At 42.9% G+C, this 14,873-nt stretch overlaps 1 protein-coding gene across 1 annotated transcript in view; it reads right to left on the reverse strand.

The window, feature by feature from the left end:
- Window positions 1–522: 522 nt before the first annotated feature.
- TPH2 (tryptophan hydroxylase 2) overlaps window positions 523–14,873 on the reverse strand; it is a 104,053-nt gene continuing 89,702 nt past the window's right edge. Inside the window, exons 9-11 of the mRNA XM_027543351.1 lie at window positions 11,905–12,000; window positions 1,205–1,338; window positions 523–1,075 (exon numbers count right to left, since the gene is read on the reverse strand). Of these exons, the coding sequence (XP_027399152.1) occupies window positions 901–1,075; window positions 1,205–1,338; window positions 11,905–12,000 (405 nt within the window). The 3' untranslated portion in view covers window positions 523–900. The remainder of the gene's footprint in view (window positions 1,076–1,204; window positions 1,339–11,904; window positions 12,001–14,873) is intronic.

Genomic DNA, 14,873 nt, shown 5'->3' on the forward strand with positions numbered 1-14,873 from the left:
CTTAGCAATCCGAAAGTGAGATGTGATGCGCTGTTAACATTGATGCATGACTGACTGTGCTACTCTGAGCAAATCACTTAACTCTCTGTGACTCAATTTCTATACCACTGCAATCAAAGCTCTATGAATATTATTATTCTCCAAGAGAAATGGGTTAAACACCTGAGCAGAATAATCACTTTATTTCAGCATAAAATTCACACTCCCAAGATTTATTCTCTACTGTTTAGTCTTTCCTAATGTCCATTCTGGAAGTATTTTCTTCCAAAATACTTTGGGAAGCATGCCACAACTCAGTTTTTCTACAAGATCAATGCAATCTATATATTCTATGTGTGAAAAGTTCACTTTTCTTACATTGTATAAATAATCATCCTGAAAACCATTCCAACTAGTGTGTTCATATCCATTTTTGAAAGCAAATACTGAATCTTTTAGTAATGTGATAGGAAGTTTCATACAATTCTGGGTTTATCTCAAATAGTGCTGTGAAAACACTCACACTGGAGAAAATAGAAACAGTTTCACTGCCATTTTCATTTTATCTAATGAACACAAAGGAAAGGCTCTGATCTCAGAAAGAAAAGGTCACAAGCTAGAGTCAGAAGAGGGCTATTTGTTAACAATTTTCAATAGCTACAGTTTAGCTAAGGACACTAAGCTGGAATGTCAAATTTATTTAAGACATTTAAGCCTGTTCCATACAGTGAGTGGCTATCTGCCATTGGGTTCTTTATGGTGTTTCGCACATTATCACAGTAAGTTACAAGTAGGTAGGAATACAGAGAATTGTGTGCTTACTAGCCAAGCCATGACACAGAAAGCTATCGGTGTTATATGACATTGAATTGTTGTTAAGCCCCCAAAAGATCATGCTGGCAGTGACACGGGTCCCAGGCATCAAATCCCCAGATACTGGTTCATTTTGTTCAAGGCATCACACACGGTGTTCAAATCGCTGCGGAGGTCCTGCACCACGTTTTCAATACTCCTGGTGTCCTTCAGAATTTCAATACTCTGAGTGTAGGGATTGAAGTAGACTGAGAAGGGACGGGTAATTGACTTTGCGAAGTCCCTGCAAAATAAACAGAACAGAGGAGAATGTGGGATCAACCCTAACAGGCTCAAGAGACAGATATAAGGAAGGAAGAGAACTAGCAAAATAAAAAGTCATGTTCTCTAGATGGAAGCAAAAGAAATTTACCTCATCTTTTCTTTGGCTTCTTCAAAACTTTCTGAAACAAAGTAGGCTTCCTGGAAAGTGGTGATAAGGCATTCCTGCAAGCAGGTTGTCTTTGGGTCAAAGGCTTTCACACACGCCTTGTCAGAAAGAGCATGCTGCAAAACACACCGTGAAACCCGTTAAAGTCCCGGATGAGACTGCCGAAGGGCCACCAGCTCACACTCCTCCAGAGCAGCTCCGGCCTCCCACAGAACTGCCCAGTTACTCATCCACCATAGCATGGGGAACTCTCCCCAAGGCAGGGGAAACAGACTGTGAAGGGTTTTGTTTGGTTGGTTGGTCGTTTTGAAGTCTGTTAGTAGCTGAGGGGGCAAAAAGGAGATAATGGTATTATTTTATTTACTATTAACCAAATTCATACTGAAGGACCGTTCAGAGCTGGAACCCCACAGAATGTGCATGCGTGCATGGTCGTGTCAGACTCTGTGACCCCACGGTCTGCAGCCCACCAGGCTCCTCTGTCCATGGGATTTCCCAGGCAAGAACACTGGAGTAGGTTGCCATTTCCTCCTCCAGGGGATCTTCCTGACCCAGGGACCAAAACTGCCTCTCCTGCATCTCCTGTATGGCAGGCAGATTCTTTACCACCACATCACCTGGGAAGCCCAACTCCACAGAAATGAAATTTTAAATCTATGCTATGAATAGAAACAGGAGAGAGAACAAATATGGTCTTAAATTTATTGCTTCCAGCAATGGACTGGAATTTCCCTTAAATGGCAGAAGTAATAATTACCTGCGTGGAGAGGTAATTGGGACTCTGACTGAACTATTTGTGGACTCATTGTGAGACATTTTGAGGCCAGGTACTACATACCAACAGAGGCTGGAGTGGGCCTGTATATTTGAGGATACATGCAAAGTATTCATTTACCTTCCCTCAAGCACAGCAGAGCAATATACAGCAGATAAATATTTCCAGGTGGGAAAAAAAAAAAAGAGCTAATATTAATAGCTATACTTATGCTCAGAGCAGACATGACGGACACAGAAAAGCTAATGCAGGTACTCTGTGAACCATCATTAGCCCTGTTCAGTTCACCCCATGACTGGCACTAAGAATAGCAAGCAACAATGAATGATCGTATTCAAGATAAATCCAGTGATGCTAAAAGTTAGCACTCATTTCCTGCCACCTGCCTATTTATAGCCCCTGGATCTGTAGTTCTTGCACAGAATGTGCCTAAGAATCACAGAGGAGCTTGTAGGAAATGCAGAAACCCAGGCCTCAATTTTATGTGAAAAGTCTGGATAAATCCCAGAAGTCTGCATTTTAAAGGCATCCAAGGTGATTCAGATAGGTGGTTGTAAATTATATTTTGAGAAACACCCCTTTAGATTCCTTCCTTCTTAATTTCAATGATAAACTGGTTGGGAGAGAGAGGCAGAGAGAGAAAAGTTAGCAGAAACAGCCTTGAACCGAGAGTTAGAAAACCTATTTGCAGGGCAGGAACAGAGACACAGACATGGAGACTGGACTTGTGGACAGAGGGGGCGGAAAGGGTGGGATGACTTGGGAGGTTAGGATCGGCGTGTACACACCACCACGTGTGAAATAAATATCTATAGTGGGCAGCTGCTGGGTAGCACAGGGGCCTCAGCTTGGTGCTCTGTGCTGACTCCGAGGGGTAGCATGGGGTGGGGAGGTGCGAGGGATGCTCAGGAGGGAGGGATATGTGTGTGTGTGTGTGTGTGTGTGTGTGTGTGTGTGTGTATATAGAGAGAGAGAGAGCTGATTCACATTGTTGTACAGCAGAAATCAACTCAACACTGCAAAGCATTTATACTCCAATAAAATAAATAAATAAGAATAAGTGGTAAATCACAGAAAAAGAAAGAAAAGAAAACATGGACTCTAGTCAGGCGTTGCTGCTAACTGGATAACCTTGGCAGATGATTTCACCTCTCTGGACCCCCATTTCCTGAGTGTCCATGAGAAGTCTGGGCTGGCTGACTTCTGAAGACACTCTATTCCAGCCTCTGGTCCACCCAAAGCACTTCTCAATCTCTAACTGCTAAGGTTTTCCCGGAGAAACACTGAAAAACCTTTCCTGTTCAATATTACTGCTGCATTCCCCCAACAATTTCACACTGCTTGGAATGACTGGTAGCCTTCTGTGAAGAAGGCCGTGGTTCCCTAAGTGTGAAAATACAATAGTGAACCCAAGGACTGACGGGTGAGAGAAAGGGCACACGCTCCTACCCGGGGTGAGATTTGCTTTCCTGCCAAGTCCCGTTGTCCAGATAAATGCAGATGTGAATCAGGGAATGCAGAGGGCCCCATGGAGTGAACTGATTTTTTCTTGGCCCACAGAACAACTTCATCATATGTGGAAGGTCACTACACCAGCACCTGCATTTGTGCTATATTCAATGTAGTGCAGGAAACATCAGGGGATTCGGGGTTCCACATGGCTAATAATTCTGTCCACATTTTTAAAACAACTTCACAGTTTCAAGAAACAAAATGTGCTTTGATGAGAGCTGTTGCTCCTCTTGGGGATGGTCTTGATCCGTCTCCTGTACAATATCATGAACCTTCGTCCATAGTTCATCAGGCACTCTGTCTATCAGATCTAGACCCTTAAATCTATTTCTCACTTCCACTGTATAATCATAAGGGATTTGATTTAGGTCATACTTGACCTAAATCACTTTTCTCCACTTTCTTCAATTTCAGTCTGAATTTGGCAATAAGGAGTTCATGATCTGAGCCACAGTCAGCTCCCGGTCTTGTTCTGGCTGACTGTACAGAGCTTCTCCATCTTTGGCTGCAAAGAATATAATCAATCTGATTTTGGTGTTGACCATCTGGTGATGTCTATGTGTAGAGTCTTCTCTTGTGTTGTTGGAAGAGGGTGTTTGCTGTGACCAATGCGTTTTCTTGGCAAAATTCTATCAGCCTTTGCCCTGCTTTATTCTGTACTCCAAGGCCAAATTTGCCTGTTACTCCAGGTGTTTCTTGACTTCCTGCTTTTGCATTCCAGTCCCCTATAATGAAAAGGACATCTTTTGGGGGGTATTAGTTCTAGAAGGTCTTGTAGGTCTTCATAGAACCGTTCAACTTCAGCTTCTTCAGCATTACTGGTCAGGGCATAGGCTTGGATTACCATGATATTGAATGGTTTGGCTTGGAAATGAACAGAAATCATTCTGTCATTTTTGAGATTGCATCCAAGTACTGCATTTTGGACTCTTTTGTTGACTATGATGGCTACTCCATTTCTTCTAAGGGACTCCTGCCCACAGTAGTAGATATAATGGTCATCTGAGTTAAATTCACCCATTCCAGTCCATTTTAGTTAGCTGATTCCTAAAATGTCCATGTTCACTCTTGCCATCTCTTGTTTGACCACTTCCAATTTGCCTTGATTCATGGACCTAACATTCCAGGTTCCTATGCAATATTGCTCTTTACAGCATCAGACCTTGCTTCTATCACCAGTCCCATCCACAACTCAGTGTTGTTTTTGCTTTGGCTGCATCCCTTCATTCTTTATGGAGCTATTTCTCCACTGATCTCCATCCTAAAGGAGATCAGTCCTGGGTGTTCATTGGTAGGACTGATTTTGAAGCTGAAACTCCAATACTTTGGTCACCTGATGCGAAGAGCTGACTCATTTGAAAAGACCCTGACGCTGGGAAAGACTGAGGGCAGGAGGAGAAGGGGACGACAGAGAATGAAATGGTTGGATGGCATCACCGACTCAATGGACATGGGTTTGGGTGGACTCCAGGAGTTGGTGATGGACAGGGAGGCCTGGTGTGTTGCAGTTCATGGGGTCACAAAGAGTTGGACATGACTGAGCAACTGAACTAAACTGAACTGAACTGTTGCTCTTCTGCAAAGAATAGGCCTCCTATTGGTTCCCCATGATTTTCAGAACTAGAAGTTGCTTTCTTTGCAGCCATACACTCTGCGTGCATTTTATTTAGTATGTTGCTCTAACTGTCCATTTATCCATCAGTACATACAAAAAGGAAGACAGTGCCTGACAGTGTCCCTGATGTTTGCATGTTCTCACACTCGCACTGAGGGGCACAGGCAGAGAGGTAGCAGAACAGGCTGTATGAACGTTCAGGGCACAGCTCACTCAGGGCTCCCTGCTGAGCCAGATTTCTCACTGGGCCAAGGACAAGCAAGGGAAGAGGAGGAAACTTATCCACCTAGGTCTGCAGTGTGACAGACCTTGGCTGTGACAGGACAGTAGCACCTTTAGCAGTCACCATGTGTAGAGGATGCCTCTGGTATATAATAACAGAGACAAAAATTAGTGTAGTTTTAGAAAAATGTATCATATGATGATTCTACTAGATACTCAAATGAGCTCATTTCGTCATTTTAACAGAAATATGAGATGAGAGTAGACCAAGAAAAAGCCCAGAGGGCAAGGCGCTCTGCCTTTAAGAAAAGTCAGTATATTCACAGCATATGATTTGAAGCAAAGACCATTAGGTAATATATATCACACTTGACTAATGCAATCATCAAAAAGACAGTTGGAAGTTCACTGTTCTAAGCTCTCAACAATGTAGTCTATCCTCAAGATCCTGCTGCATCCAACAGCTGGTTATATGCTGGGGACCGCTCCATCCATGGAGTATGAGACCAGTTCTACCCCTTGGCTGTTAAAAATATAGGGATGATAATGGTACACAAGGATTAGCCTGGAGAATGAAGAGTCTAGAGTTGGGGGAACAGCCACTGAGTGAGGCCAACACAGGAGGTGGCAATCACACTGATAAGTATCTCACTTACTGGTGGGAAGCTCTCCTGTGTGATGACCTCCAGGAACATCCATGCAGCCCATGAAGGGCCCCTGCTTCTGAAAACTAAAGCACAGCTCAAGGGTTCATGACTATCGTTCATGTCTCCACTGGTTCCACCACTCAGCAGAGCAAAGCCCTACTGAGTTTGCTTCTCAACTGCTACCCACATCTCTCTGTAAGCCACCTTGGTTTTAGGGAACAAGTTTCACACTCTCTCCTCTGTGTCCAGAGTCGATTCTCTGTAAACATACAGCCAAACTGCTTGATGTCCCCAGGGAGTTCTGTGGTAAATCCTTTCCAAAGTGTTAAGAGTCTGATATCCTGAAGTCTGCAAAAATTAATCCAATTTCCTGCAGAGAGAGGCTTTCTAATGCTGAGAGAATCTGGCTGAGAGCTTTTTACTCCGAAGCCATTTTTAAAGTGCAGGAATGCTTGAGCATCACCTCCTCTCATCTACATACCCTCCAAAAGGGCTGTTTTGGATTTATCCACAGGGCAAAAGGCAAGGACCCAGGACTAGGAACCAGGAGACCTGGATTCTAAACATAGCTGTCCCAGAGGTTTACCAGATGAGTGAAAATTCCCCAGGCTAGGATGCAATTCCCTCTTTGAGAAACTGCAAAGATTATATCTACCTGAACTCTAAAGCTCTTCTTGCAATACAGTTCTAATAGGGCCTGCAATACACAGGGCTTCGCTGGTGGTTCAGATGGTAAAGAGACTGACTGCAATGCAGGAAAACTGGGTTCCATCTCTGGGTCAGGTAAATACACAGCTCTCGTTCCACGGTCCCCTCCCTCCACCTCAACCCTCATAAATTCACCCTAGCAGCCTTTCCCATTGGGCCTGGGTATGGTCTTCCCACCCTCCCCAACAGAGATGGCCATTACCAATTAATTGACTTTTTAGTGCACGAATTTAAGGCTTTTTTTTTTTTTTTTTTTTGGCCTATTCCAGTCTTTTAAATAGAAATTTCTTTTCAGCATCAAAAATTTCTCAGAGTTGTTCCACCTCTGTAAGCCTATTCCAGTGTTCATCTGGAAAACAGGAATAGTTACAGTGTCTATAACCCGGGAATGTGGTATGGATTAAATGAGAAAATGCATGCGAAGCGTCGGGCAAGTGGGAAGCACTCTGTAAATTTGGTTATCATGGCTGCTTCAGGCTCCCAGTGATGCCTGGTGTACACACGCACTGAGCCACACCTTCCTTCACTGGGGCAACTCTGCTGGAACCATCGAGAAAGAAGGATGGCCCTAGCTATGAGACTGCCAGTTCCTAGACTGCAACAGAGCCAGGCCTGAATTTATCAGTTTAAAATCTTCCTTCCTCCCAGCCACCTGCCTTTGCAATAACACGGAGTTATTCTCAGCTCTTCTAGATGTCAACCTGTGATCCTCACCCTCTATATTAGGACTGGTTAAAGTTGGGGGAAAACTCAAGTGTGAAGTCTAGTAGTTTGGGCTCTAGATCCTAAATAAAAACACCCTTACACTCACACTACAATCATCTCTTCCTACATCAGAACTCAAACATATGCGTTTGTATAATAAGTATGTATGCATGTCTATAATATTTTTTGAACCTCCCTCAAATGTTTTTCCTTCTAACTGAGCACAGCATGGTCACAACATCCCTGTTGCTACACTGGGTGACGATGGTATCACACTTTTTTCATCAGTGATGTTGAAAGTTTCAACAGTTTGAACAAGATTCCGGGGGCAGGAGGGGGCATTGGGACAAACTCCCTCAACAAGAAATCCCTGTGTAAAAGCCAAAGACCCTTCTCCAGCGCCCACTGTCTGATCTTTGCTCTGTTCTTACTAACAGCGCTGCTTCGGGAAAGGAAGGAGTGGGAGGAAGGGAGCTGGGGGCCATCTGAACACAGTACAGGTGGAGCAGCTCAGAGGCTCTCAGAGTCCTAACTCCAGCCACCCCGCCGACACCCTCGAAGGCCTCAGGGAACACACGGGGGCCCTGGGCCGCCTCCACAGCCTGGCCGTAATGACCAGCCTCTGACCACCTCACAGAGCTGCCGCAAGTGGCTGTAAATACAAATGATTGTAGTAAATATAAAGTTGTTATGGAAATGCTGATAAACAGCTACGTAAAACCAGAGCCAGAAATTCACCATGCAAGGATATCCTAAAACTAAAGCCAAAATATAATAATAAGTAAATTTTCAAAAACCACCAGCTTTGTCAAAACCTGAAAAGCAGAACAAATATATTTGTATGTAATATTCCAGCGACTCTTATGAGGTAGATGCTAAGGCCATTTGCCAAAAAAAGGATAATCTCTGCCCTCAAGGGAACAAAGAACTAGACTGTGCTCTTACCTGTAAAAAGGAAGGAGAAATTACCTTTCATTTTTGAGATGGATTAAGACGGTTGGATGGCATCAGTAACTCAATGGACATGGTTTTGAGCAAATTCCGGGGGATAGTGAAGGACAGGGAAGGCTGGCGTGCTGCAGTTCACGGGGTCGCAAAGAGTCAGACACAACTTAACGACTGAACAACAGCAAACTTTCTGAGATAAGACTCAGCAAATTCATCAACTAGCAAGGAGTCCTTTACCCACTAACAAGAACAAACCGTGCTGTTGCTTCTCCTGGAGGACTGGATTCAGCAAAGACCCATATCCATCCCTTTGTTAGATTTTACCCCGTAAAGACACAAACATTCTTGAAAACTGAGACTTTCAGTTTTGAGTTTGTTGAGTAAAATAAGTGAAGGAATGAGTGAATAATAAATTTTTTAAATGACAGTCATATAGTTAAGTCAACTCTGAGATAGAACAAGAATGCAAAAATGAAAGAAACACGCTAGACTGTGAGTGAATAGCAAGAATTATCCCATTTTCAACCTTTTGTAAAGTCAGTTTTCCAGCTGATCTAGCTCATTATTAACTGCTCCCCACAGTGATGAAGGTTTAGAAAGGTCTTTCCCAAATACACTTCTGGAATTCCTAAAAGCACATCCCAGAAAAAATGATTAGAACAAGAGAGGGAGAGCAATCATTGCTGAGATGTTTTTGATATTCTTTATGGTTAGCAGATGTATGGTAGTTTCTACAAGCATTTCCGTATTTATTTCCTTTATATCTTCAAAGATAAAAAATAAACATCGTCAAAAAATAAGAAGGAAAAATGAAAGGTATCCTTCAAACTATAGAGACACTGCTTGGAAGTACTTGGGCAACTCTGAAGTGCAACATTTATTCCTGAAAACTGAGGCTTTTAAAGCACACATTCTAAAATGTGCTCAGTTCAATAAAAGAAGATGAATTGTGCAGAGTTCTGTAAAAGTTAGAAGGACTACACCAAAACTTCTGACAACTTATCCGGAACCTACAAATGGACTATAATTGAAACAGCAAAAGCAGAGTTTACCGCAAAAGGTAACCACATTCAAAACTGCATTAATAGGCGGGTTTATACAGGAATTATTATAAAACTGTTAATAAAGTTGTCCCCACCTGGGCTCAAAACTATCTGTTCATTCAAATAAAAGTTGAACAGATGTATTTGCAAAGAGTCGGACACGACTGAGTGACTGATCTGATCTGATCTGATTCACAAGTGCTGTGAGAGGGCCCTAGACACTCAGGCCAAGGTGAGCAGGGATGGGGTAAAGGGTAGGGCAAAGCTAAGACACTAGGGAAAGCTCTTGTGTTACGTATTCTCTGCAAACAGTCAGAAGACATTTCAGAGAGAAAGAATTTCTGAGTTGTAAAAATGGTCGAAAGTAGCAATCATAGGGATGTCGGAGTGTTGAAATATGGGAATGGAAGAATGCTAATGACCAGAGCTGATGGACCAGAACGAGAAGATTCACGGCAGACAATGCCCTTCAGTGTCCATGTTTCTGGCTGATTTCCATTTCCAGATGACTCGATCCGTACCAACAGGAACAAAAACAACAGATTCACCCCAGTGCTGCCTACACATGCCCCATTAACCAGACCAGAGGACCCTGTCAAAAGTTGGGGCAATAAGAGATTTGTTTCCCTTTTTTTTTTTCTGGTGTCATTTGTAAGCCCTCTGAGAAGAATGTAAATAGATATAACTCAAGAGCTACACCATTTTCTGACTAATTCTTTTTTCTAGGAAATCAAGAAAGAGTTTATAGAAGGCATGGGTCACACAGGGAGATGACGTCATGCTATGGCTGTGAGCTTTGAGATTAACCCCAAATGGATTTTTTTGTTGTTGAGAATTTAGAAAAACAAAAATTTCACCACATCACACCAGGCCTTTGTATGTTGAATATTATCATCTGTTCCAGCAAGGCCTAGCCTCACAGCTCCCGTAATGGGCCAAGCTCCAAGGAGCACACACTCACGCCATGGTCAGTGGGCTGATCCAGCATCTCACCTCCCTTTCCCACTCCTCCAGAGTCATCCTTCCCACCCCTCCAGAATCCGCATGGGCGGCAGCACCCTTGCCGGGAAGGCTTCCCAGACGTGGCCGAAATGTGACAGGTGCATTTGTCACACTGTCTGTGTTACCTCGGTTGTTCGTCTCCTGCACTAGAATGTCACCTGCCTTTAGCAGGGATCCCAGGAAGCGGGCTCAGATCCTGGAGCTCACACCGCCTGGACTCAGGACCACCTCCGACACTTACTGGCTGTGGGACCGTAAACACACTCCTTACTGTCCTACACACCTCAGGTCCTTACCTGTGAAAACAATGTTACTTATCCTACTGGGTTGCTAGGAGAATTAAGTGGGTTAATATGTTGCACCTAAACTTCTAAGGTTTATTGAAGTGTCTTTTGAGAGAGCTGTTAACTTCTTCATACTCTTATTATTCATCGTGACTATTTGTCTTTGCACCCTCAATGCCTGGCACAAGTACATGGTGCATAGTAGGTGCTCAGCCAAATATCTGAGAATTGAATGAAGTCATAAAGTGAGTGGACTCAATAAAGCTACAGCTAAATTGCATCTTTCAAAAGTACAAACATGTGAAAAGCTCTAGTAAACATATAATCCCAGGATAATAAATATGCTGTAAGGGTAATGAACATCAATATTCAAAATAAAAACCCTAGGACTGTCCATAATCCTGACCTCAGTCTGAGTAATCAAAGAAAGATTAAATTATTTTCAGTACCATTTCCAGATTAGATATCACAATGCATTCTAAACTCATCAAAACTTGCTATCCCCCAGTGGTATACAGATAGAAATTCTTAATTAACCAGAATAGTTAAATGATCAGAATGTCCCAGACCTCAACATTTCTGAACAAATTATTATACTGTATTTTAAGGCAAAAAAATATATATATATAGATATATATATATACACACATATATACATACCGTCCATTAGGCATCACTGCTCATGTTAGATACCTCTCTGAACACATGTACATTTAAGTGTTTTTTTTTAATTGTAAATGCCCAGAAATATTTTAATTTACATCAATTGTGAAGAAGCTAAAATAAGCTCAAATTCCCCTTTGGAAAGTAGATGGTAGGGAATCCATGGGTGCCATGGGGGTGACAGAATTGAGAGTAGCCACGCCACCCTCACAAAGAAATTTTATATCAGTAGGATCACTGCCAGCTCAGTGCACACTTTACAGCCCCATATTTAGGCCAGTCATTTGTTACCCAACATCTGCACATACATTTGTCACTCCTGTTGATTCGGGCACATGGCTGCTCATCCATTTGAGTCACACCACAAACCCAGAAAGGCATGACCCATTTTCAAAAGTGTAAAAAGTTAGGTCAGCACCCACATATGAGGTGCCAAGTCCTCTGTACTAAATATTTATGGGGTATCTGTGAGCAGAGAGGCTCAGACAGATGAATCAATATTTTCTGTGACCTTGAACCAGTTTTCTTGGGAAGGATATTTTGCTCACAGCTTCATACCTTTAATTCTCCAATGGAGGAAAGCAGTCCAGCACCATATGCCCGCAGCTGCCCTTCTTGTTTGCAAAGGCCAAACTCAATCGTGAAGAAATAGCACTGCAAAAAAAAATTTTTAATGGACACACATCCAGTGAACTGGGCAACAAGTTCTTCTGTAAAATAAGAGGGCACCCAAAATAAAATGGTGCACTGTGCATAATTTCTTCAGCACTGTCAATGTACATGCATTTGAATCAAGATTTATTGACATTATTCTCTTGCCTAATAATCCCTCCCTAGGTTAAAGGTCGGAGAAGGCAATGGCACCCCACTCCAGTACTCTTGCCTGGAAAATCCCACGGACAGAGGAGCCTGGTGGGCTGCAGTCCATGGGGTCGCTAAGAGTCGGACACGACTGAGCGACTTCCCTTTCACTTTTCACTTCATGCATTGGAGAAGGAAATGGCAACCCACTCCAGTGTTCTTGCCTGGAGAATCCCAGGGACGGTGGAACCTGGTGGGCTGCTGTCTATGGGGCGCACAGAGTCGGACACGACTGAAGTGACTTAGCAGCAGCAGCAGGTTAAAGGTATATGGGAAAAGTGTTAATTGCTAAGAGTCTTATTTTTCCTAGATTCAGAAACCCTATGAGTCAAATCATATCCCTTGCAATGATTTAAACATTTTTTTAAAAACAGATTTATAAAAAATGAATCTGTCACAGTGATAATGCCATAAGAATATGCTACTATATTTACTAAGTTGTGGTTCAGTAACATAAATAAATCTGTGTAAATGTAGAAAAATAACTTGGAATTCAATAATCCCAAACTGATTTTTACAGTTGGTTTATTCATTTAGCAAACATTTGTTGAGTTCTTACTATGTGCCAATGCTTGGTAAAGAATTGTGGTGAAGACGCCAGGGGAGTCCAAGAAAACAAGTGTGTGCCTACCAAATTACCATTTTCTTAGCAAAATCTTAAACGGATGCCAACGTGTACACTTATATGTGTGTGTGTGTGCATGCTAAATCACTTCAGTCGTGTCTGACTCTTTGCGACCGTGTGGAATGTAGCCCACCAGGTTCCTCTGTCCATGGAATTTCCCAGGCAAGAATACTGGAGTGGGCTGCCATTTCCTTCTCCAGAGGATCTTCCCTATCCAGGGATCAAACCCATGTCTCCTGCACTGGCAGGCGGATTCTCTACCACTGAGCCACCCAGGAAGCCCACATACTTACACACATATAGGTTAAACACATATTGTAAGAACCATTTCATTGACCCATGTTTTAACTTCATCAGCTACTACAGTTTCCCCAAGATACTAAAATCTACACTTGCTTCTGTTAAGTTCCTACAAAAATCAACCTAGATAAACAGAAATCTCTGTACAACCAAATGACTCACCACACTTTTGAGAGGAGCTGAAGTTACATTATTTGTGCTCTGAAAGTAAAGTGAGAGGCTGACAAGGAGCAATTAAAAAATGCATCAAATTAACGCTGTCCTGTATCACTGATGATGGAGCGATGAAGGTGCTGAGAAAGAGAATTTAAACCCCCTGAAAGGGGGCAGAAAATCATAATTATTTCTAGCCTATGGCAGTTCGCTCTGTTTTTATTTGGAGGTTAAGATCTCCCTTAGTTCCCAAGCATGTTATATTTTTATTACATGTGGATGACCTCTGAACTTGAATGGCCAATATGCTGGAGCCCTGGACGGCACCTAAAGGATGGGTCATTCCAGGTCACAGTGCCGAACCTCTGGAGGCAAAACTTACTTTCCTGACTTATCTCCCCAAGAAGCTAAGATCACAGCCCTTCCTACCTCGTCACCACCCACAGCACCTACCAGCCTCCTCCTTACCCTGTTCTGACTGAGCTTTCTTTTCAATCACATCACTTTTTTACATGGATTTTCATTTGTGTATGAAATGTACTATTTGTCATCAGCTCCATGAGAGCGGTATCCCTGTCTGTCCACCTAGAGCAGAGGTTCCCAATCTCAGCAGGACTGACGCGTTAGGACAGCTAGCTCTTTGCTCTGGGGGGCTGTTCTGCACATTGTAGGATGCTAAGCAGCGTCCCTGGCCTCTGTCCCCAGTAGTCCTCTGATGTCAGTAGCATCCCCACCCCATTTGTAACAACCAGTAATGTCTCTAGAGATTGAGAAATGTTCCCAGAAGGTCAAAATTGCTCCTGGTTGAGAACAACTGGCGTAGAATAGTGTCAGAAACATGATAAGAGCTCAGTAAATAGTTGGTGAATAAATAAACAAATAGTGACTGAATTATTTCTACATTAGGCTTGTTGTAAGGTAGCAGAATCTAAAGGAAAGAAACACACGAGGAGACCCGAGTCTTATACTCATTTCTAATTGGCTATGTGACCACAACCTCTCTGGGCTGTAGGTCTCCTGCCTGTGACATCCATCCATTCATTCATCTACTTATTCTACAAACACTCCTACAAACCCGCGTATGCCAGACTCTGCTCCAGCAGCGAACAAGGGAACAAACTACCCCATCCCACGAAGCAGGTGTGCCACGTGGGAGAGACAAAGAAAACAAAAGCAACATACAGGGGCTTCCCTGATGGTCCAGTGGTTAAGAATCCACCTTGCAATTCAGGGGATATGGTTCGATTCCTGGTTGGGGACCTAATATCCCACGTGGAGCAACTAAGCCCATGCACTGCAACAATTGAGCCCACTCACCACAACTGGAGAATCCACGTGCCACACATCAAAGACCTCACATGAGGTAACTGAGACCAAATGCAGAATATAAATAAACAAATAAAATATTACAAATATGTTAGAGGATAATGTCAGGTGAAATTGGCTATATAAATCATAAAATCATGTAACATCAGATATCAAGCAGAGGATATGGCTGTTTTAGATGGAAGGGTCAGGGAAGGCCTCCCTGCAGGAGGGATGTTTAAGCTGCAACTTGCTTGCAAGTGGCCCTTTCTTTAGGACATGA

The sequence above is a fragment of the Bos indicus x Bos taurus genome, chromosome 5 (genome assembly GCF_003369695.1).
Source record: "Bos indicus x Bos taurus breed Angus x Brahman F1 hybrid chromosome 5, Bos_hybrid_MaternalHap_v2.0, whole genome shotgun sequence".
Taxonomy (NCBI): Eukaryota; Metazoa; Chordata; class Mammalia; order Artiodactyla; family Bovidae; genus Bos; species Bos indicus x Bos taurus.